This window comes from Pogoniulus pusillus, chromosome 3 (assembly GCF_015220805.1).
Source record: "Pogoniulus pusillus isolate bPogPus1 chromosome 3, bPogPus1.pri, whole genome shotgun sequence".
Taxonomy (NCBI): Eukaryota; Metazoa; Chordata; class Aves; order Piciformes; family Lybiidae; genus Pogoniulus; species Pogoniulus pusillus.
In genome coordinates, this window is record NC_087266.1 from 21,615,962 (window position 1) to 21,637,435 (window position 21,474).

Consider the following 21,474-nt stretch of genomic DNA (forward strand, 5'->3'; position numbering starts at 1 on the left):
GAGAAGCTGGTGTTTTCAGAAAACGATTCCAATTTCCCAACCAGATTTGTTGGAGCTGTTGAAAAATGCTAACCTGGATTACCAAGTATGGAGAACTGGTAAAGTTAACACAGAGCTCTCCTCTTAAACATTAAGCACAGAACAGCATTTGCAATGAATGGACCAACAGTCCAGAGTCAACAACACGAAGCTGAGCCAGTCTCCCATATCTGAAAGTATCACAGTATCACCAAGGTTGGAAGAGACCTCACAGATCATCAAGTCCAACCCTTTACCACAGTGCCCAAGGTTAGACCATGGCACCAAGTGCCACATCCAACTTTGCCTTGAACTGCCCCAGGGACGACGACTCCACCACCCCCCCAGGCAGCCCATTCCAGTGCCTAATGACTCTCAGTGTTACAGGAGTGTTGAAGAAACTATTAAGTAGGGCCACACCACTTCCATACTCTATAGTCTTGTGATGGTTTGGGCTCTTACCCGCCCCCCCACACTTTTGGAATTGCCCCAGCTAACTCAGAAGGCCTCCAGGAAATATAAATTAAGCTATTTATTTACAGCTAGCACAATATACAAGCAGATATTTACAGTATATACAGTTATATATAGAAATATACAAGGAAAAGTAATACAGAACCACAACTCCCTTCCCAGAAACCTGAGTCCCCAGGAGGGGCTCTCAAACCACCCCTGCACCTTCCCCTGCCCTCTCAACCTTACCCCAAATCCTGAGAAAGGAATAAAGGTGCAGCTAAGAGGATAAGAAGGAAGGTTAGTGCCAGTGAGGTTAAGGAGATGTGGCTTGATCTGAAGCTCAAAGTAGAGTGAAAGACAAAATGGAGAATGTTATCTATTGTTTACTTCTTCTTCCCAGAACTCTCAGCAAGACTGTGAGAGAAGAGACACAACCATGTTTGCCTTTTCACTGCCTATTATCTAGTTCTTTTCACCAAAACATTCTAGCTTGCTTCAAACTAGCACAAGCCTGCATCACTAATTCACCTCTAAAATGAAAATGCTACCCTATGTCTAATGATCACACACTGCTGTTAGAAATGGACTGCGCAATGCCAAGTTAGATTTATTTCAAGCATTATGAATTTTCAAAACACATACAAATAAAATACTTATTACAAAATTCCATTTGCTAAAGTTTCATCAGGAATATACAGCAAGCATGATCCCAGCACACAGAAAAATGACTTTTGCAGACAGCATCACAGAGCCATAAACACTAGTGAAACAGCCAGTCTTTCCAGATACATTACAATGAAAACAGTTCCCTCTCCCATTGCCACATCCATTTGAATAACAATTATAACAATCATTTTGTTTTTACTAGCCACGTCTAGTTAAATTGTGTAAGTAAACTGACTGTGAAGTCAACAGGCACTCAGAAGACCTGAAAGGGAGAATAAGCAGTAGTGTTAAAATATGTGTCAAGTTCAGTAGTTCAGGGGTAAAAATCCCTGAGAGACAGAAAAACAACCAACCCATTTTCTTTTGGTGGGAAGATGTTTTATCAAGGGATATTGCCAACTGACAGCTGTAAAGATAAACTGTAAGACTGAAGAGCAACAGTAAGACAGAGCGAGGAAACCAATCTGTAATGCTAGGTAATAAGGAATGCCTTTATGGGGCAGCATGGGACTTCACCAACGCTGCCTAACCACATGAAAATCACTCGGCAGAAATATACACAGAGATACAAAGCACAAGATACATACATGCTAATCTTGTCATTAAGGTGGGAAATACTTTCATAGCATGTGTCATAAACTATAATGCTACTTAAACAGTATACAACTGACCTCAAGAGTGAAACTATAAACAAGAATAAACAAAATATTGCACCCCAGGACAGTCACCACCAGGACATTTATTACTTTAAACCAGTAGGTTAAGAATCACAGTTCCATGTCTTTTTTCTCTTGCTTGATGCCCATGCAGAACTGCTCAGCTGCAAGTGTTTTACAGACCAGGTCACTGAGTTCTCTGAGATACAGAAACTGATCTCAGAAGCAGCATGCCTCTGACCTTCCACCTCAAGTCTCTGAGCTGCTGCTGGACATCAGAACAGCTCTACTGGTTCTGTTTTATGAGTCACATCCCAGCAGAGTCCTGTACCTTGCTACGTGCTGTGACAAGGGTCCCAGCTACATCCTTTTTCCTTAAGTCTATTGTGCATACAGAAGTTGCACAACTGAATTATGATGCCGTGCCGATGTACAGTGCTATTTAACAAGTAGGCAGGTCAAGCTAGCTAAATCAAACATAAGATCATCCATACTGTTCATTAATCTGAGCCTTTGGAATAGCAGAAGAAAAGTGTAGTACTTCCAGGTTCTTGAAGCACCCGAAGCATTAAGAAGTCTGTTACATCTGACAGATAGCAAGCACAACAGTAAGCAACACTTGGAGAAAAGTGTTGCCTAAATGGTGAAAGCAAGATAAAGCAGACTTCAGCCTAACCTAAAGATCTAATCCTAAAGGTTAATACAGGTTTTACGACCAGTATACTAAAGTCTATGATCAGCTACAGGTTTAGAGCTACTAACAACTAAACAAGCATTTTAAGAACAACCTTTGGGTTCTGACCTAAAGAACTATAAATTACCACTGCAAGGGGATGATCTGGTTTGAAATCAGATTATCTTTAACTAGAAAGCAATCCTCATGCTTATGCGAGGCCCTCATGCTAGCCACACTTGCTCAAAAGCAGGGCAGGACTCCGAAGAACAGATGCTCTGTGTGCCCTCTGTTATTTTGACATTGACTTTCTCGATATTATTTATGCCACTTCCTTAAAAGGATGTTAGTTAAGCCCAACTACCCCAGCCCAAATGTTATGTGCTTAGTTTATCAGGAGCAGCAAGTTTCTCAGAGATTTGCTCATGTGTTGCTTTATCAAAAGGCCATAAGAACACAGCAGCTAGAGGGGAAAAAAACATTACCTTTCCCTGCAAGGCATTCTCCAGTGTGCTTATTGTGAGAAAGATGCACATCAAACTGCCACAGCTTGATTTATGATAGCTTTCCCTCTAAAAGAACGCTGTAGTAGGGCATTTGCTCCACACAGGGGTGTGTGGTTTTATGGGAGGATTGCTGTTCCAATTCTCTAAATGGACTCTACAGACTTCGGGCTTTCGCCCTAGATTTAGGTCACTAGTAATTGGACATGTGGAAAATGCACAGGCTCAGTTCAGTGTGGCTTAATTAATTTCTTAGTCTGTTGATTTGGCAGTCATCCTACAAAACAGAACAGTTGGATATTTAAACTTCCACTGAAGAATACATCGTGACAATAGCAAGCCTCCCAAAAATAAGCCAGATTCCGTTAGTAGTAGTGAAATAAATATTTAAACTGCCTGTGCTACAGTTTTAGTTGCTCAGGTAAGACTATCATTTTGGTTAATTAACTGAATTATCTCTCTTTTGTAGCACGCAGATTAAAAAATAAACTAAAACCAAACAGCACACAACATAACTGCAGGATTTTACCAAGACCTTATCAAGATGACAGGTGCCAAAATCTCACAACCAATGGGATCAGAATCATCCTATCTGGGCCATTACACTCCTAAGCAACTGGTGAGCGCACCAACTACAGCATAATGCCACAGCCTGAAAGAGAAAGGCTCCTTTTGAGCTGTATCAGGCACTTATCAATATAGTAACTTCTACCAAAGAGGCACGTTCATGATGAAGAAAAGCTCATCCACTGAAATAAGAATTAAAATTCTTTCTGCTCCCAGAAAGCTCCCACCAGTCTTTTAATCAATTTGCTTATGTTTTTTAAACCCTTCATGAAGGACACAGAACACCCCCACTGTGTTGTGTCCTGGCCACCCTGCCAAGCTTTCTGTTGGAGCCCACTTCGCTACCATCTATTTACTTCACCACAGGTCCCACGTGCTTTAGGTAGTTTTGGCTTAAGCCTGGACAGCAAATGAGAAGAGACAGCTGCCTCTCTGTAGGAACTTTTCTCACTGATGACCCTGAGGGTTGAGTTGGCGGAGCTATCTGGACTTTTTAAGGCTGCTTTATGACACAGCCTTATAAAACTCTATCTGGAGTGAAATGTTTATTTCATATCTGGAAACATTTTATTCTTTGATGAAGAAACAGGTTCTGTACTTGAGCAGATAGTTTTATGTCATTCTAAAGCTGACCTAACATGCCTACCCTGATTTAAAATAAAAAGACACCCAAACCTTTCCTCTGAGTGAGCTCTGCCAAAAAAGAGAGCCTGAAGACTGAAATAAAGTAATTTTAACAGTACTGAAAGGGAACAGATCTCTTCAAAAGCCTTGTATACAGTGGTATTCAGATGATTAAAATAAAAACAACATACAACAATATTTGCAGAAAAGGTTAATGTAATATTTTGAGTCTATAAACATTAAACAATAAATATGATGTGTACATGGCACACCAGAGCATCTAAATATTAAAACAAGTAAATACAAATTGGTAACACTTACCTATATTGTCAGTGATAAATTTGTCACTACTGCGATACAAGCGTAACACACACAATGCTTTTCCAAAGGAAAACCACAGGACTGAGTTGGTACAGAAGGTGAGGGAGAACAGGAGACAACAGCAAGGCACAGAAACCTCTCTTGCTGCAACCTTGTAAGGCACCACTGTGCAAACGTGGAACTATCAAAACTTGTAGTGGAGAAATGCTAAACATGTTTAAATGGTTGGATAATATATTTTAAAGATGATAATACGTTCCTATCATTGGGAATAAAAATATTTATGAGCCTTTATTTACACTTACAGGCTTTTAAATAAAACAGTGAAATGGGTGAATTGTTACCCAAATACAGGAGTCAGAGTTAACTTCTCCCAGACAGCTTCACAAATACAATTTGATCATGACCTGTCCTGGCCTTGTTAACAAGAGTCTTGGATCCAATATGGTGCAGAGGGAAATGCTGCCAATTATGTCATGTTGTGTGGTGCACCAGTAGTTCTTAACAAAACAGATGTCAGGGATTAGTATGAGAATGAATTAAATCTAGAGATAAAAGGTCAGTAGCATTAATCTAACATCACACTTATGGATCTTAATACTCAAAGTTAGGACTTATACCTCTCTTGAAAAACTGGACACCAGGATTCCTTTACTCTGTTCTGTTGTCTGTTCAGAAAACGCACAACAGGACAAAATATCTCTACTCCATCCTGCTAGAAGTTTGTGCTCTCTCCAGTTACATAAAAATCTTCCAACTCTACTGAAATTACTTGAAATATGCACAGGTTGGACAACTTTTTAAAGGTGAGCAGGGGATTTAACTAAAAACTGTAATTTTCTCTTACTGAAAGATTCAGGAGGCACTCAGTTTCTCAGAAGTTTTGGACACAGGACTTTTTTTGTACTTGGGAACAGCATCAGTAGACCACACCTCCAAAAATTCTGCTTCCATTTTTGTGACATGAGCAACTGCACAACACACAGCACACAACCTGAATGAACTCGACAACTTGGGTTTTGTCTAAGTTTTGTTTTCTTACGTGACATATTCCGCTCTGCACTTCAATATCTTGCCAGAAATCAAAACGTTTCAGGTCAGATGCAACTTGTAGCTTCAGTGATGCTCAATCTACTGAGCTAACAGAGAAAGAAATCAGACCAATCTACCAGTACATTTTAAATGACTGAGGAACTGGAGAAAAACAGTCTTCAGTGGTTAATTAACATTCATATCGTTATTTGTCAAAAGGCTGTGCCAGCTCAGGCATGCTTCATTCCTTACGTTCAGTTCTGTTTTAAGGAAATAAGAATTTAAGCAAATACAATGTAAACAGAGCCAGGTAGACTGCAATTAAGTAAAGGACAAATATATCATTGATCTGACAGATTTAAGGCCAACTCTTTGTGATTTGAAACATACCATACTTTTCCATGGCACTTAATACACTGAAGATTAGTACTGGGTGACATTAAACAAGAGTATACATATTCATATCATATGTGATATATACAAGTAGCTTCAGTTCCTAAAATAGAAATTTCAAGTTTTCTTACCCAAATAAAATCAACTTGTGAAAGACCACCTGTGTTTTCCTATACCAAGTAAAGGTACCACTGTTTTAATCAACTTAGTGCAAACTGCCTTGAGTCTAATGACATACCCCTCCTTGATTTTAGTCACTACTTACCAAATGCCCCTATTTCTTTTACAACATAACTACTCTTCTTTCTTTGTTCTTAAAAGAACAGCAAACACTTGACAGCCAGCATGCCATTCTAGTCTATGTTAACAAAACTTGCTGAGATACAAATCATGGGTTTGGTCATGCAGCAAAGAACCCCCTCCTCAAAATAATCCATCTCTTAATTCGATCAGTCTAGAAGAGGAGCACAGCGCCAGATTTTAATTAGCAGGTCATCCTGGCGACTCCATACTCCAAGCTGACAACAGCAGGCTCAGCTTTCGAGAACTCTTCTACGAATTCACTGTAGCGATTGTCTGCAGTGTTGCTGCCCTCTATAGTTCTTACAGCATCATTCACAGGGATCAGTGGCTGCTCCTTTTTGAAGCACGGAGGGCTCTTCAGTGGCATGGGTGCCGGATGAGCAGGCTGTTTATGTTCCTTTAAAAGGACTGTGTCTGGCTGCCCATTTCTCTGCTTTATTTTCTGAAATATAGAGATTAGTATTAATAGTGAGCACGACTGCTTTATGGGTAATGTCCTGCTTTCAAAGGAAATGAATCCACTTCTTTTGGTGGCCAATTCAATTGTCTGCAGAACACTATTACATTCTCTAGGTTAGATATGTAACAAATGTTAGGCCATTGGATAAGGTAATTTTCTCCACAGTGTACAGAAACAGATAGTAAAAGCACTCGATGCTTAAAATTTGTGTCTGAGCAGAAGACAGAAAGGCTGCCTGTCAATATCCATAGAGATGGACAGATTCTTCCAGGCTTGCACTCTATTTGGTTGCTACCAAGATGGGAATACTTTTCTGGAACACAGGCAAAGGCAGACAGACCTTGGTACAAGCAGCAAGCAGGATATTTAGACAAGATCACAGGTCTCTTACAGACAGAAAGCTGCTTCATATTTAAGTCCTTACCGTCCTTCTCAAAAAAGTTTTTTCTTTTAGACTTGAAAAATGCCAATACAGTTTGTCTAAATGCAAGAATACCATAAAAGATGTCAATTAGAAGGCAAGATAGGAATACTGATCAAAAGAAGAGGCAAGATTTAGATTAAAGATGTGAGTTTGTTTGTAGTTGGTTTTGTTTTGATTCTTGCTCATTTGGGGTGTTGGGTTTTCTGCTTGGATTTTTTAACTGATTTTTTGTTCATATGCTTGTGCTCTACCAAAACTGGTATCAAGCCCAGAAGACTCTGGTGTCTCTTGGCATCAACTTTTTGAAGATGGAAACAGCAGTAGAAAAATCTACATCAGGATTTCAAACTACATCTTTTCATCCCTCATGTGAGAAATCTGGGCTCTGGTTTACACCTGAGGTTAACACCTTGGAGCACAGCTCTAGAAAATGCAAAACTGAGGCTACACTTTAATGTCTTGATTACTCTTCACATTGTTTCGTCTTGAATTTTCACCTTGCTGCTTCAGTTACATAAAACACCCTTTTAAACATACGATTAAGATTTGAAATGGTTTAAGTGATCTATATTCATTATAGTAGCATCAAATAAAAATCTTTCCTCCTAGAAAACCTGTACTCCCCATCCCAACATAACATATAGAAGCCATGGTACCATTTCTAGCCAAGCAATAAAGTAAATCTGGTAATGAGAAAACTTCTGTGTTTCTTAGAAGGTACTATTCTGAAGTTTCAGCACCTTAATTAATTATAATGAGGTACAAATTAAAAGCCACTGATTAAGTCACACTAAAATGAAGTCAGATACTCTGTTCAGTCTTTCCTATTGTAGCACCTAGAAATCATCTATAGAAATCTGATATCTGGATTTAGCCATGTCTTCAAATAAGCATCACAATGTGTATGCCCCCTAATTATGGTGACTTATGATAGCATGCACCTACATCTAATGTTAAAAGAAGGACAATACTTATTGCTTCCATTTTAGTAGCTATAATGGAAACAAAACATTTTCAGTTTCCTTGGTTTAGCAACACAACAGTAGCTGTGACAAGTACCTTGTTACCCAAGGTAAATTTCATGTAAATTTCACCTACCTTAACGCTACCTTCAGCAATGTTTTGACAGTAGCAGCATTTTTGTATAATTCCAATCATCAGTAAATAAATTGTGCTGAAGAGCAAAACATTGGCTGTGTGGTCTGGCATTCAGCACGGAAGCATACAGTGAAAGTCAACATCACGTAGAATAAGTGCTAGGCCATACAGTAGTGACGTCCATGTGAAAGCCAGCAGGATTATTACAGATTATAAACATGACTTTGAAGAACAAGTCATTAGGGTTGCAATACTTACAGCTTCCAGTTCCTTAATGTCTTCCTCCAGTTGTTTATTTTGTTCACTCATGTTCATAATGAGATTGAATACAGACTGCCTGGGATGCATACTTCGATCAAACTGATGGTACATATTTCTCCAAAACCTGCAAGAAGCAGACAGTTTCAACTAGGCAGGGTAATGACAAAACTGAAGAAATGATACTGTAGGTAACTAGAACTTACTTAAAATTGAATGATACTGTATTAGGCTCCAAAAGAGTTAGTTCTGGAGAAAAGTCTGGATTATACAGGGGATTTTGATACTTCTTTTGTTCATCCAGAAGGAATGGCCACAAGGAATATGTCTTCTCTTTTAATCTTAAAGCAAGAAGAGATCAAGGTCAAGGCACCGACAGCAAGCAAAACATAGAAGCTGTTCAACTCATAGTAAATTGATCTTAATTTTTAATAAAGTAACCACAAATACTTATAAGTCTCCAATAAAAAGCACTTAGCAAAACCAAATTTTCCCTGGCACATTCTAATGCTGGACAGAACTGTGAGTTTTAGAAGTACTACTGCTTATGCTGTGCAGGTTTTGCATAGTTGTAATAAATGGTTTTTAAAAATAGTCCAAGACAAAGATGAACTGATGAGAACTTCACAGAAGTTTCCCACCTGAAAGCATTTAGGAGACATGCTATTCATACTTCTAACTGACAGTAGCTAGTTTTGAGCAAGAATTTTAAGGTTGCTTAAAAACAGTGTGGGAGAGAATAAAGCAATGCTTCCAAACTTAAGCATACTTGTTTTTAGGAAAACAAACAAACAGGGAAAGACAAGGCATCTTTTTACCTATTTAAAACAAGCATGAGTTTTCCTACTAGAACTAGAAAGACTGTCTTCAGTGTGCAAAAGTACAAGAAGCATTACTGTTCCCTGATGCAATTCAGCACTTTCAGAACTACCAATCCTGTCTCCATTTCTGTTCAGAGCCTAAACCAAAGAAGATTCACAGGATTTCTGAGTCTGCTAGAACAAACTAAAGGCCCATTACAATACATCTGCTTACTTGAGTTCTTCTCTCTCTTTTTGACAGTTTCCAAGGAAATTACCAAACTGGCACGAGTGGACGTGTTCATGGATTTGAAGGAGGAAAGCTTCATTGTACTCAAAGGCTTGTGGAAACTGCTCAGTCAGGTTCCACACAGTTTCTAAGAACTGGGTGAATACTGGCGAGATCTCTTTTGGATCACCATCCAACTGACAACATCTGAAAGAGATTTCATCCAAAGACTGAAACTGATTTAAATTATAAATCAAAATAGTCATAGTTGCACTAGTTTTCAATGAGAGCATGTTCATTTGACACTACCTTTGTTTTTGATATTAAGCACCTTCATTTAAGAACTAGGACACTTTTTGAATAGCAGTAAGTTTATATTGAACCTGTTCTTCTGATTTGTAAATGATCACACATCTGTATGCAGTACAGAAGAGTAACATAAGACACCTAAGTTCCTTTGTGCCTAATACTTCCACAGCATACCGATTAAGAGCAAGTTAATAAGTCGTAAATAGTAGCAAAGCTGCTCATGGGAAAAGCAGACCTCAATATACAGGACTTCTAAAGGTAGGCATGACTTCATTAAGACTAAACAATAGCAAACATATTTAAAGATTTCAAAACTTCAGTGCTCTACAGTGTCTAGATAGCTGAAACATAGCTTTACATTGATTGCACACTGTCTAGGAATAAATACAGATGTAGCTGCAGTTATTCATAGAATCATAGAATCAACCAGGTTGGAAGAGACCTCCAAGAGCATCCAGGCCAACCTAGCACCCAGCCCTATCCAGGCAACTAGACCATGGCACCAAGTGCCTCATCCAGTCTTTTCTTGAAGACCTCCAGGGACGGTGACTCCACCACCTCCCTGGGCAGCCCATTCCAATGCCAATCACTCTCTCTGGCAAGAACTTCCTCCTAACATCCAGCCTAGACCTACCCCGGCACAACTTGAGACTGTGTCCCCTTGTTCTATTGCTGGTTGCCTGGGAGAAGAGGCCACCCCCACCTGGCTACAATGTCCCTTCAGGTAGTTGTAGACAGTAATAAGATCACCCCTGAGCCACCTCTTCTCCAGGCTAAACAACCCCAGCTCCCTCAGCCTCTCCTCATAGGGTTTCTGTTCCAGGCCCCTCACCAGCTTTGTCGCCCTTCTCTGGACACGTTCCAGCACCTCAACATCTCTCTTGAATTGAGGAGCCCAGAACAGGACACAGTACTCAAGGTGTGGCCTGACCAGTGCTGAGTACAGGGGAAGAATAACCTCCCTTGTCCTACTGGCCACACTGTTCCTGATGCAGGCCAGGATGCCATTAGCTCTCTTGGCCACCTGGGCACACTGCTGCCTCATCTTCAGCCTACTATCTATCAGGTCCCTTTCCTCCTGGCAGTACAGATTTATGTCTATATTTCAAATAGCTACCAGATAACTGATTCATATTAACAGCAGTAGGTGAAGTGCATTGTCTACTGAAAAGACTTTACTTATCACAGGATTTCTAGTAACACTGTAGTAGTTAAAGCATCCACAAGCTGACTTTGTTTCTTAAGAATGCTTAGTTCAGTTCATGGTATACATTTTACTGTAGCAGAAGAGTGATCTACCTGTCAGAGAACTTGTGTCCAAAAGAGATCCAGTCTTTCTCTATCAGGACCTAGAGGGTAAAAAACAAACACACAGAACTTTCAACTTCACATCTGCAGCATTAACTCTACAGGTTACTGACATATTGTATTTTAAATGAGTAAAACACAGTAGAAGCAGCTATTTGCCATTTTCTGTTTTCTTTATTGTTTTTTTGGTTTAAGATTTTCACAAGAGATTCTCAAAGCATATCTCTAGAACAAGTAAAAAAAGTTTAAGTTGATAACCAGATGACTGTTATTAAGACTTGTTGGCTGTAAGCATACTAACATAGTATGACTACACAAATAGGTTATCAAGCAACTTGCAAAAAAAACTGCCAAGTACAGGAAAAATGGTAGAATTGCATTCCTATTATCATAATTTACATAAACCCACACAATAGATTCATTGTAATATCTTCTAGCAACAGATTTTAGTATCAACACTAGCTCATTTTATTATTTCAGTCATAGTATCAAGCACACAAAGGAACACAGAATTGCCAGCCCAATGCAGAAATTTTCCCACAAATCTAATTGACAGTCAGGGCTGAAATATAAAAAGTTACTTGCCTAAAAATTGCATATATTTATTTTCACTATTCACAAGACACAAATCTCCCAATTCCTCTTTAACTTCACTTTTATTCCCTGTAACATTTGTGGTAGCGAATTCTAACCAATATTGGAAGCAATTTTATGTACTGTCTTTAAGGACTTCTCATAGTATTTTGTAACTGCCACTACAGAATATTGTTAATGCTCCTACTCCAAAATTTGGCATTGTGGCACCAAAATTAATCTTCATTTCTATAGAAAAATGAAGAAACTTAAGATTGCTAAAGTATCCTCAAGCCTGTGTCACTAGGGAGGTTGTCATTTTCAGATTTTATTACTGCTGACTTTGAGACAAGTGTTACAAGCACAGAGCTGCCATAATCTTGTACACCTATTATCTCACATAAGCACTTCAGAATCTTAAGTAAGGGCCTTTTTGGATGTAAGACAACATTTCTGCATGGAACCTAAAGCAATGAGCTACTTGTATTTCAGTTTCTTTAAGTTTTAAAGAAATTATTCTTCCCAGCAACAAAGTATATCTAAAACAAAGAGTTATGAGTACACTGCAAATCTTACATTTCTACCTACAGAAATCAAGCTTCAGCATGCTCACATCAATCACTTTCACTCTCAAACATTTCATATCCCTTATTTACCAAGAAGCAACTCAACAATACAGCAGCCAGCTTACCATGAATCCTTTGATTGTTCTGTAATAGGAATCCAGTAAGAGAGCTCCAAGAGAACAAACTTGAGAAGTCCTATCCCAGCCATCTGAGCAATGCACCAATACGCTCGCACTCTCAACTGCTATTGCCTGCAAAACACATTTGTTTCACAGTGAGTATTCTACTCTAGACAGAAGCCAAAAATTCATAAATAAGTGCAAAAACTATGCTTATCCCAAGCTCACAACATGTACCACTTTATTTTACCTACCCAGAGACATATTTACTATAAGGAAAAGATTTGATAACTATCATAAAGTTAGAATTTCCCTCCATGGAAAAACAGGACCTTCCTTATAAAGACAAGAAATTCCACTACCACTTTTGCACGAAGTAACAAAACATACACAGCAGTTCCCAGCTATCTTTTTATTCCATTTAAAACTGAACTTATCAAAGCCTCTTACAATACATACTAAAAAAGAAGCAGACTATACGTTACAGATCAAACAAGTTTAAAAGTAAACAAACATGTACACACCATTAAAGTTATTCACTTCATCATTATACTATACAAAAATTAAGGATTAGGAAATGCTTATTAGTTTCAGCTAAGAACTCAAATCTTGTTAGTCCAAATGATTGTGGGTCATCCCCTGGGGAACCATCCAATTTTACCTAAAGTTAACTCCTTGTTATTTTACTTAGTAAAATGAAGATCCTTTTTTTCCCTTTCACCCAGTGCCCTTTGGTCAAGCTCATGGTTTTGTAAGTGCCTGGAAAAGACACTTGCTCCTCTTAATTCTTCATTAAAAAGTTCTGTTTCCTTGCTAGATGAATTCATCATAGCCAACTTGGCTTCTCTGCAAATAGTGTCCCAGGAGTTCTGTTTTTCAGGGTACACCAAGAAATAGCTTGCTCTATCCATCTCCAAACTAAGGTCTGTGCAGCATAAGAATCTCTTCATCTCCCAGTAAGATGACCAAAGAGCATTAGAAAAAATCCAAAACAAAAGGTGAGCTATTTAACATCTCCAGTCATAAAGAAACCTGCAATACTTAAAACAGTGCATCAGAAGTATTGGTGGGTACCAAGAATCTACTTCTCAAAAGGTCACTTGCAGAATTTTACACATTATGTAATACTAAGCATAATTTTGCCTGCTAGCAAGTCAATATGCCATCAAGTAAAGAAACAACATAAAAGTTACCTTGACTAGGAAGACAGCAGCATCCAACACAGCTTTGATATGACGCAACCATCCAGAATTCTCCAAACCAGACAAAAAGTCATTGACAGATAAACCTTTTGTGCCACTGACTGAAAGAAATCAAGAGTTAGAAAGCCTTATGTGATCACAGCTACCACAGCCTGCAACAGAATAATTGGGTATTGTTTCTAATGCCTAATGCTGTAAGCTGATTAGAAGACTTTCAGGGAAACACCACTGAAATGGTTGATAGCGAGGTCCTGCAAGGTGTTGTCCATCCAAATTTAACTCCAGAACTACAGCAACTATGACTGAAAAGAGTAAGATCTTTGTGGGGTATTTTGACAAAAATCTCAAAGAAAACACACTGTTTACCCCCAGTAGGGAGCCTTACCAAGTAGGCTAATGTAAATGCCAAAAGCTTACCAGAAACAGTTAAAAATGACAACTACTAGTAAGAAGTAACTGCATCCAGATATTATACACAGCTCAGTGTAGTTGGACTGTTCAACTCAGCTTAGGAGAATAAAGTGAGTGCAGTATAAGAACACAGTGAAGTGAAAAACATCAAGATTTTGTCTACCTCCATAATTTACATACATTCTGACTGATCTCTACCATTCTTCCCAAGCATACTTGGATCTTGTAAGAGCAATGCCAATTGTGCAGGCAGGGAAAGCTGTGCAGAGTTACAGCATGAGATACAGAGGCAGATTGAATGTTTCTCACTCAGGCACTTAATTTACAAATGAAACAGGTAACCTGGTTCTTGTATGATTTTAAGTAGCCAAAAAACTCAAACAGCCACATTACTGTCCAAACATGATGAACTTCTGGCAATAAAAACCTGAGATATTCGTTGGTTGACACAGCTTCCTGTGTGTGTGATTCTAAGAGAGGATACCCAAGGTTGCCATCTACAGAAATTTACCTGCCTCTGCTACAGCAGAAACCTGCTTTCTACCAAGATAGTAGGCCCCAAATTAAAATAAAAAGGCTCTGAGGCTGAAAGCTAACAGTGGAGATATTCATACAGCAGTTGCAATCTTATCTTTGAGTATGGGAGGAAGTGAGGAGAGCAACAGTGAGTCAGCAGGGAATGTAGAGAACAAAATTCACTAAGTAATTTTGTGACAGCTTCGTGTTGAGTCAAGGTCCTTAATGTAACAAAGGCTATGAACTGCCTTGCAGAGCCTTCCTGTATCTGCACTACATGTTTCTCAGCTTCCAGCAATGAGTTCTAGCATACTCCTCATCACTCAGGAAGAGTCATAGTGCCAGTTGATGCTGAAAGCTACAACAAAGACAGGGTTCCAAAGAAGTATCACAGCACCTATCCTAAAGCCCATAGATATTTGTCTTCTAGAAAAACAGCTAGCAAACCACAGCACGATGAGGTGACTAAACATCAAGAACTCCTGGATTGGATACAAGCACTAAAGTTTAGTCATTAACAGCAGCAAAAGCTACACTAATTTTTCCTGGTCTTCTAAAGAGACAGCATCATTAGGTAAGAGTTCTGCTTCTGCAAGGCCTAGCACATGGAAAAAATCCAAGAACTACTTGGTCTTTCAGCTACTTTATGCTCTCCCTTCATCAGTAGTTCCATATACCTGCTCAAACACAACAGGACACAAACAGGTCCACAACTCTATGAGAAGAAGGAAAGAAAAAGTGTTCACATACCTGGAAATTAAAATATCTGCAGGGAAGAGACTGGACAGAGAAAACAATGTCTAGAGGCACCATTCACAGCTGCTCATCCCTACATTCTGTAGCTTATAACCATAAGCACAAAGTTTTAGCTAGATAAAAAGGATTTTTTTCAGCTAGATATACAGCCCTACATTTGTTTTCATCCAAATACTGCTGTAAAAATAAGCTTTCAGTCAGAATTTTCAGCTTGCATTTCATCACTGGCATTTCTCCCTTCTGGGTCAATTTCTGCATTTTTACAAACTGAGGCAGAGATAAGAATATGTAAGTTGAATCCAAAGAATTACTTGTTATTTCTGTGAGTTAGCAGGGACATTTCTATGCAAGTGATGAAATAAAGGCATTGGCACATGCTGAAGAGAATAACATCCAGTATTCTATGGACTTTAAAAGTGTGAAAGATGTTTTACAGTACCACTAAGATGTTTAACTACTTCACACTATCACTCAAGATAGTTTTGGCTATATGGATTTGATCATAAAAATGCATGTGAACTCCAAAACCTTGATGTTCCACACATGCTACTAGCAATGTCTCAAGCAGCAGTTCAAAAGGTGATTAGAACCTGCAAACTGATGCACAGTTGGTTGAGTGCAGAGGGTGTTTTTAAACACATAAACCAAACAAAACAAAGCCAAACAACTCCAGCCTCCATACACACTCTCCACGTAACCCACAAAAGAACCCAAACCAACCCAAAACCTCAGTTAACACATTTGCAGCACCAAAATATATTCAGGAGACCACTATTGAGCCTTTTCCTTAAATATTTCTTGTTGACATAGGCAAAGCTTCTCTGCTTACCAGAGTTCAATCTTTTCTGACAGATAATACTGTACCTTTGGATATATAAAAGCTGGACTTTTTATTTAATACCACAGTCACAAACTTAGCCTATATAAAGATTCTATATCAGCATAGTACAGACAGGCAATCTGCTATTAGGAAAGCAGAGTGATTACGTCCACAATGAAGAAAACTTGTGCTAGTTTGAAGCAAGCTGGAATGTTTTGGTAACAGAACTAGATAACGGGCAGTGAAATGAAAAACAATTGTGTCTACTTCTCTCACAGTCACGCTGAGAACTTTGGGAAGAAGAAAGACTTTTTCTCCATTTTGTTTCTCACTCTTGCTTTTGCCTTGGACCTGGTCACATCTCATTAACCCTGCTCCTACTAACCTTGCTCCCTAACCTCTTGGCTGCACCTCTTTTCTTCCTGAGAACTGGGGTAAGGTTGAGAGGGCCGGGGGGAGGTGTTGGGGTGGTTTGAGAGCCCCTCCTGGGGACTCAGGTTTCTGGGAGGGGAGTTGTGCTTTTGTATTGTTTATCCTTTGTATATTTCTGTATATAATTGTATATAACTGTATATATTGTAAATAGCTGCTTGTAAATTCTGCTAGCTGTAAATAAATTGCTTCATCTATATTCCCAGGGTCCATCTGAGTTAGCTGGGGCAAATACAAAAGTGTGGGGGGGCGGGGTAACCCCCAAACCATCACATTTTTTAATTGGCGCCCAACGTGGGGCTAGTTATTTGAGTGGAAATTAGCTCTGGGAATTAAGATGAAGCTAATCAAGCAGCTATTGTACTTGGTTGGTGCATTGCTCTGGTCTGGTTTTGTTTACTTGGCATTTAATTGGATAAAAGCTCAAATTGTTGCTTATTTCATTGATCTGGCTTATAATAAGGCTAAAGCTAAGGTTTCAGATATGTTCTGGAGCTGGGGTGATTTTATTCTTGGTTATGCTGGTTTTAATATCTCTGAGAATATTACCAAGGACATTACAGGAGCTCTGGTCAATAATGTGACAATCAATGGAAATTCTGCTTTAAATATGGCTCTAATGAGAGTTATTCAGCCTAAGGCAGGAATTCCAACTGTTTGCATAGGTACATGCTCGTGTAAAACTGTTTTTCTTCTCACAATTTTTAATATTTGCCTCATGATTTTAATATTCATATTAATTTTGGCATTATTGGTGAAAAATTCAAAACCAGTTTCTGTAAGAGCTAGGAAAAATTCTGTGTCTCAGAAGCAGTCTCTTTCACAGCAAAACAAGGGAACACAGTTATCGGCTTCCCCCTTGCCAGCCTCTCCACCCTCCTCTGTAGGTTCTGGGAACACAGCCAGTGTTCCTGCCAATAACGTAAACAATGATAAGGATAACCAAAACAAGCCGCAGAGTTTAGCAGGAGCCTCAGGAGCACAGACAGGTACCCAAAATCAGAATGTCCCTAGCAAAAATGATAACACCTCAGGGTTGGCAGGCATCCCAGGAGGACAGGCAAACAATCCCACTAATGTTAATAATACTACTAGTGCTGGTAACGCTAGCCCAGTCAGTCCAAATCCTAATGACACCAGCTCAGCCAATTCGAACCCCCAGCCAGCAGACCAGAACCAAAATCCTCCTGTTAAAAGCAAGGCAGATTTGAACTCACAAGCTCCAAGTCAGACCCCTAAGGATACAAATGCTCCAAGTCAGACCTCCAATAATTCAAATGCTCCAGGTCAGACCCCTAAGGATTCAAATGCTCCAGCAGACACATCCAAGTCTGTTGCTGCTCAGGCCCTTCTGGCACCTGCTAAGGCAAAAGCTAAGACAAAGAGTGATTCGCAGGAGGATGTAAGACAGGGGACCTCTGGTGATCAGCAGCAAGAGGAGGAAGAGGAGGCAGTTAGTCTGCGAGACCTTGTAGATGTGCTGAGACAACAATACTCAAGTGAGAGGAGTGCTGTGAGGTTAGCTGCCAGGAGAGAGGATGGTTCCAATGAGTTTAGGAATGCTATGAGGAAGATTGTGTTAGGCCCAGCACCACCAGAACAACAGGAAGAGGAGGAGGAAGATGACATCCAGGGTTCCAAGGATCCACTCAGAGAGGTCAGGGAAGTTAGGAAGGAATACACAAGGGAATCAGGTGAGCCAATCTTAAGCTGGCTAGTGAGATGCCGTGGCATTGGTGCTAATGCTCTGCAGGTAGGAGACAAGTCTGCCAAGCAGCTGGGACCACTCACTAAGGAGAGTGGAGTGGACAAACACCTAGCAAGTCCTCTTGGTAGGGTTAGCTTGTGGACACGCCTTTTGTTGGCTGTGGCTATGAGATATCCTTCCCGAGATGATTTGCCATGGGCTGCCAAGAAGTGGAACACTGTTGAGCAGGGAATTAAGCTTCTGAAGGAGTTTGCTGTGAAGGAAGTGCTTTATGGAGATCATGGTACTCATGAGCCTGACGATATTCCTTTGGGAACAGGTCTCATGAAGAAGCTGATTAAGCTTGCTCCTTCATCCTATGCTAACATCTTGGCCAGCAAGTTCCTAGCAAGGAGTGATAATGGAAGATCTTTCACTGTTGGTGAATTCACTGATCAGCTCAGGCAGATTGAGGACAGCTTGTCACATTCTGGTATAATCTGTGCCATAAAGACTATGACTACAGAGCTTAAAGATGGTATTAGAGATGGCATTAAGGAGAGCATGAAAGAACTGAAGGAGGATCTCAAAAACATTACCAATCTGGTAAAAGATACCGTTCCTGCATCATCTGAATGGGTGAATGTTTCTGCCATCAGGAACAGATGCCCACCTCCTGCAAGGCAATTCCAGCCTAGGAGGAGACAAATTCCACCCAGACAGCAGCAATCACGTGCGTCACTGTGGATACTTCTGCGTGACACATATGGTGAGAACATGAACAAATGGGATGGTAAACCTACTTCAGCTCTTTCAAAGAGGGTCAGGGATCTGCAGAGTGGCAGAAACAGAGGCAGCAGTGCCAGGAAAGTAGCTGTCACTTCTTCAGCTCCTGAGAGCAACTGCAATTGTTCCAACAGTTGCAATTTCTCTCGCAACAACACTAATCACTGTGTACACCCTACATGCCATGTTCAGCATTAGGGGTGCCCTGCCTCCAGCCAGGAGGAGGAAAGGGATAGTGGAGAGAACCGAATCTATTGGAATGTATTCATTAGGTGGCCTGGCAGTTCAAGAGTTCGGAAATACAGGGCTTTAGTTGACACAGGTGCTCAGTGTACTTTATTGCCATCTAATTGCAAAGGGACAGAGTCCATTTCTATCTTTGGAATCACAGGTGGATCTCAAGAGTTAACTAAGATACAGGCTGAGATCAGTTTAACTGGTAAAGAGTGGAAGACACATACTATTGTAACTGGTCCTGATGCGCCTTGCATTTTGGGAATTGACTTTTTGAGACAAGGTTGTTTCAAAGATCCTAAGGGTCATAAATGGGCTTTTGGAATAGCATCTGTAGAGATTGAGGATGATAAATTGAAATTGTCTGTTAGACCTGAACTTTCTGATGAATCTGCAGTTGTGGGACATCATGACATAGAGGACCTGGAAGTGCCAATTGCAACTCAAACTGTTCATCATAGGCAGTACAGAACTAACCGTGACTCTTTGTTGCCCATTCATCAGCTGATTCGTCAATTGGAGAGTCAGGCTGTCATCGAGAAAGCTCATTCACCTTTCAACAGTCCCATCTGGCCTGTGCGTAAACCTACGGGCGACTGGAGACTCACAGTTGACTTTCGTGCCCTCAACGAGGTGACGCCACCCATGAGTGCAGCTGTGCCAGACATGCTGGAACTCCAGTACGAGCTGGAATCGAAGGAGGCTAAATGGTATGCAACCATAGACATTGCTAATGCTTTCTTCTCTATTCCCATAGCAAAGGAGTGCAGGCCTCAGTTTGCATTCACCTGGAGAGGAATCCAGTACCAGTTCAATCGTTTGCCTCAGGGGTGGAAACACAGCTCAACCATCTGTCATTCAGTCATCCACAATGCACTGGAGAAAGGTAAAGCTCCAGAGCACATCCAGTACATCGACGACATCATTGTGTGGGGCCAAACTGCTGAGGAAGTCTTCGAGAAAGGTAACAAAATCATTGACATTCTGTTGCAAGCAGGTTTTGCCATTAAGAGAGACAAGGTCAAAGGACCTGCCAGAGAAATTCAGTTTCTAGGAGTGCGGTGGCAGGATGGTCGCCGTGACATTCCTCAGGATGTGATCAACAAAGTCTCTACCATGGCAGTTCCCACCAGTAAGAAGGACACACTTTCTTTTCTTGGTGTGGTGGGATTTTGGAGACTACACATTCCTGGTTTCAGTCAGATTGTCAAACCTCTGCACGATGTGACTCGTAAGAGAAACAATTTCGAGTGGGGACCTGAACAGCAAGCAGCCTTTGATCAAATCAAACGAGAAGTAGTCCATGCAGTGGGCTTAGGACCTGTGAGATCTGGTCCGGACATTAAGAACATTCTGTACACAGCTGCCAGTGACAATGGTCCAACTTGGAGTCTTTGGCAGAGAGCTCCAAATGAGACACGTGGTCGTCCACTTGGTTTCTGGGGACGTTGTTACAGAGGTTCAGAGACAAATTACACTGCAACAGAGAAAGAGATTCTAGCAGCCTATGAGGGAGTGAAAGCAGCTTCTGAAGTGATTGGAACTGAGTCACAATTGCTTTTAGCTCCTAGACTGCCAGTTCTTAATTGGATGTTCAAGGGCAAAGGTTCATCACCACATCATGCCACAGATGCAACCTGGTCTAAATGGATGGCTTTGATAACCCAACGAGCACGAATGGGTAATCTTGACCGACCTGGTCTGGTGGAGGTGATCACCAACTGGCCGGAAGGCACAGACTGTTCCAAATCTCCAGAGGAGAAAATAACTCGTGCTGAGGAAGCTCCTCCCTATGGTGATCTCTCTGATCAGGAAAAGAACTATGCTTTGTTCACAGATGGTTCCTGTCGTCTTGTTGGGAACAAACGAATATGGAAGTCAGCGGTTTGGAGTCCAACCAGGAGAGTTACCGAAACGAAAGATGGAGAAGGAGAATCCAGTCAGTTCGCTGAGGTAAAAGCTGTTCAACTTGCTCTTGATGTGGCTGAACGTGAAAATTGGCCTATCCTTTACCTCTACACCGACTCGTGGATGGTAGCCAATGCTCTATGGGGTTGGCTGAAGGACTGGAAGAAGAATGGTTGGCAGAGGAAAGGAAAGCCTATTTGGTGTGCTGATCTATGGCAGGACATTGATGCACGGCTGGAGAGAACTCCAGTGAAGGTGCGACACGTAGATGCACACATGCCTAAGAGCAGAGCCACTGAGGAGCATCAACACAACCAGAAGGCAGATCAAGCTGCTAAGATTGCTCAAGTTGATACCAACTCTGAA

The 21,474-nt window shown here is 40.5% G+C and overlaps 1 protein-coding gene across 3 annotated transcripts in view; it reads right to left on the reverse strand.

The window, feature by feature from the left end:
• Positions 1-1,061: 1,061 nt before the first annotated feature.
• MTMR6 (myotubularin related protein 6) overlaps positions 1,062-21,474 on the reverse strand; it is a 35,404-nt gene continuing 14,991 nt past the window's right edge. For all 3 annotated transcript variants that reach the window (XM_064172085.1, XM_064172076.1, XM_064172095.1), the window contains 7 exons: positions 13,550-13,659; positions 12,363-12,488; positions 11,090-11,139; positions 9,488-9,688; positions 8,659-8,793; positions 8,453-8,579; positions 1,062-6,654 (listed from right to left, as the gene is read on the reverse strand). In XM_064172085.1, coding sequence (XP_064028155.1) covers positions 6,394-6,654; positions 8,453-8,579; positions 8,659-8,793; positions 9,488-9,688; positions 11,090-11,139; positions 12,363-12,488; positions 13,550-13,659 — 1,010 coding nt within the window. In that variant the 3' untranslated portion in view covers positions 1,062-6,393. The remainder of the gene's footprint in view (positions 6,655-8,452; positions 8,580-8,658; positions 8,794-9,487; positions 9,689-11,089; positions 11,140-12,362; positions 12,489-13,549; positions 13,660-21,474) is intronic.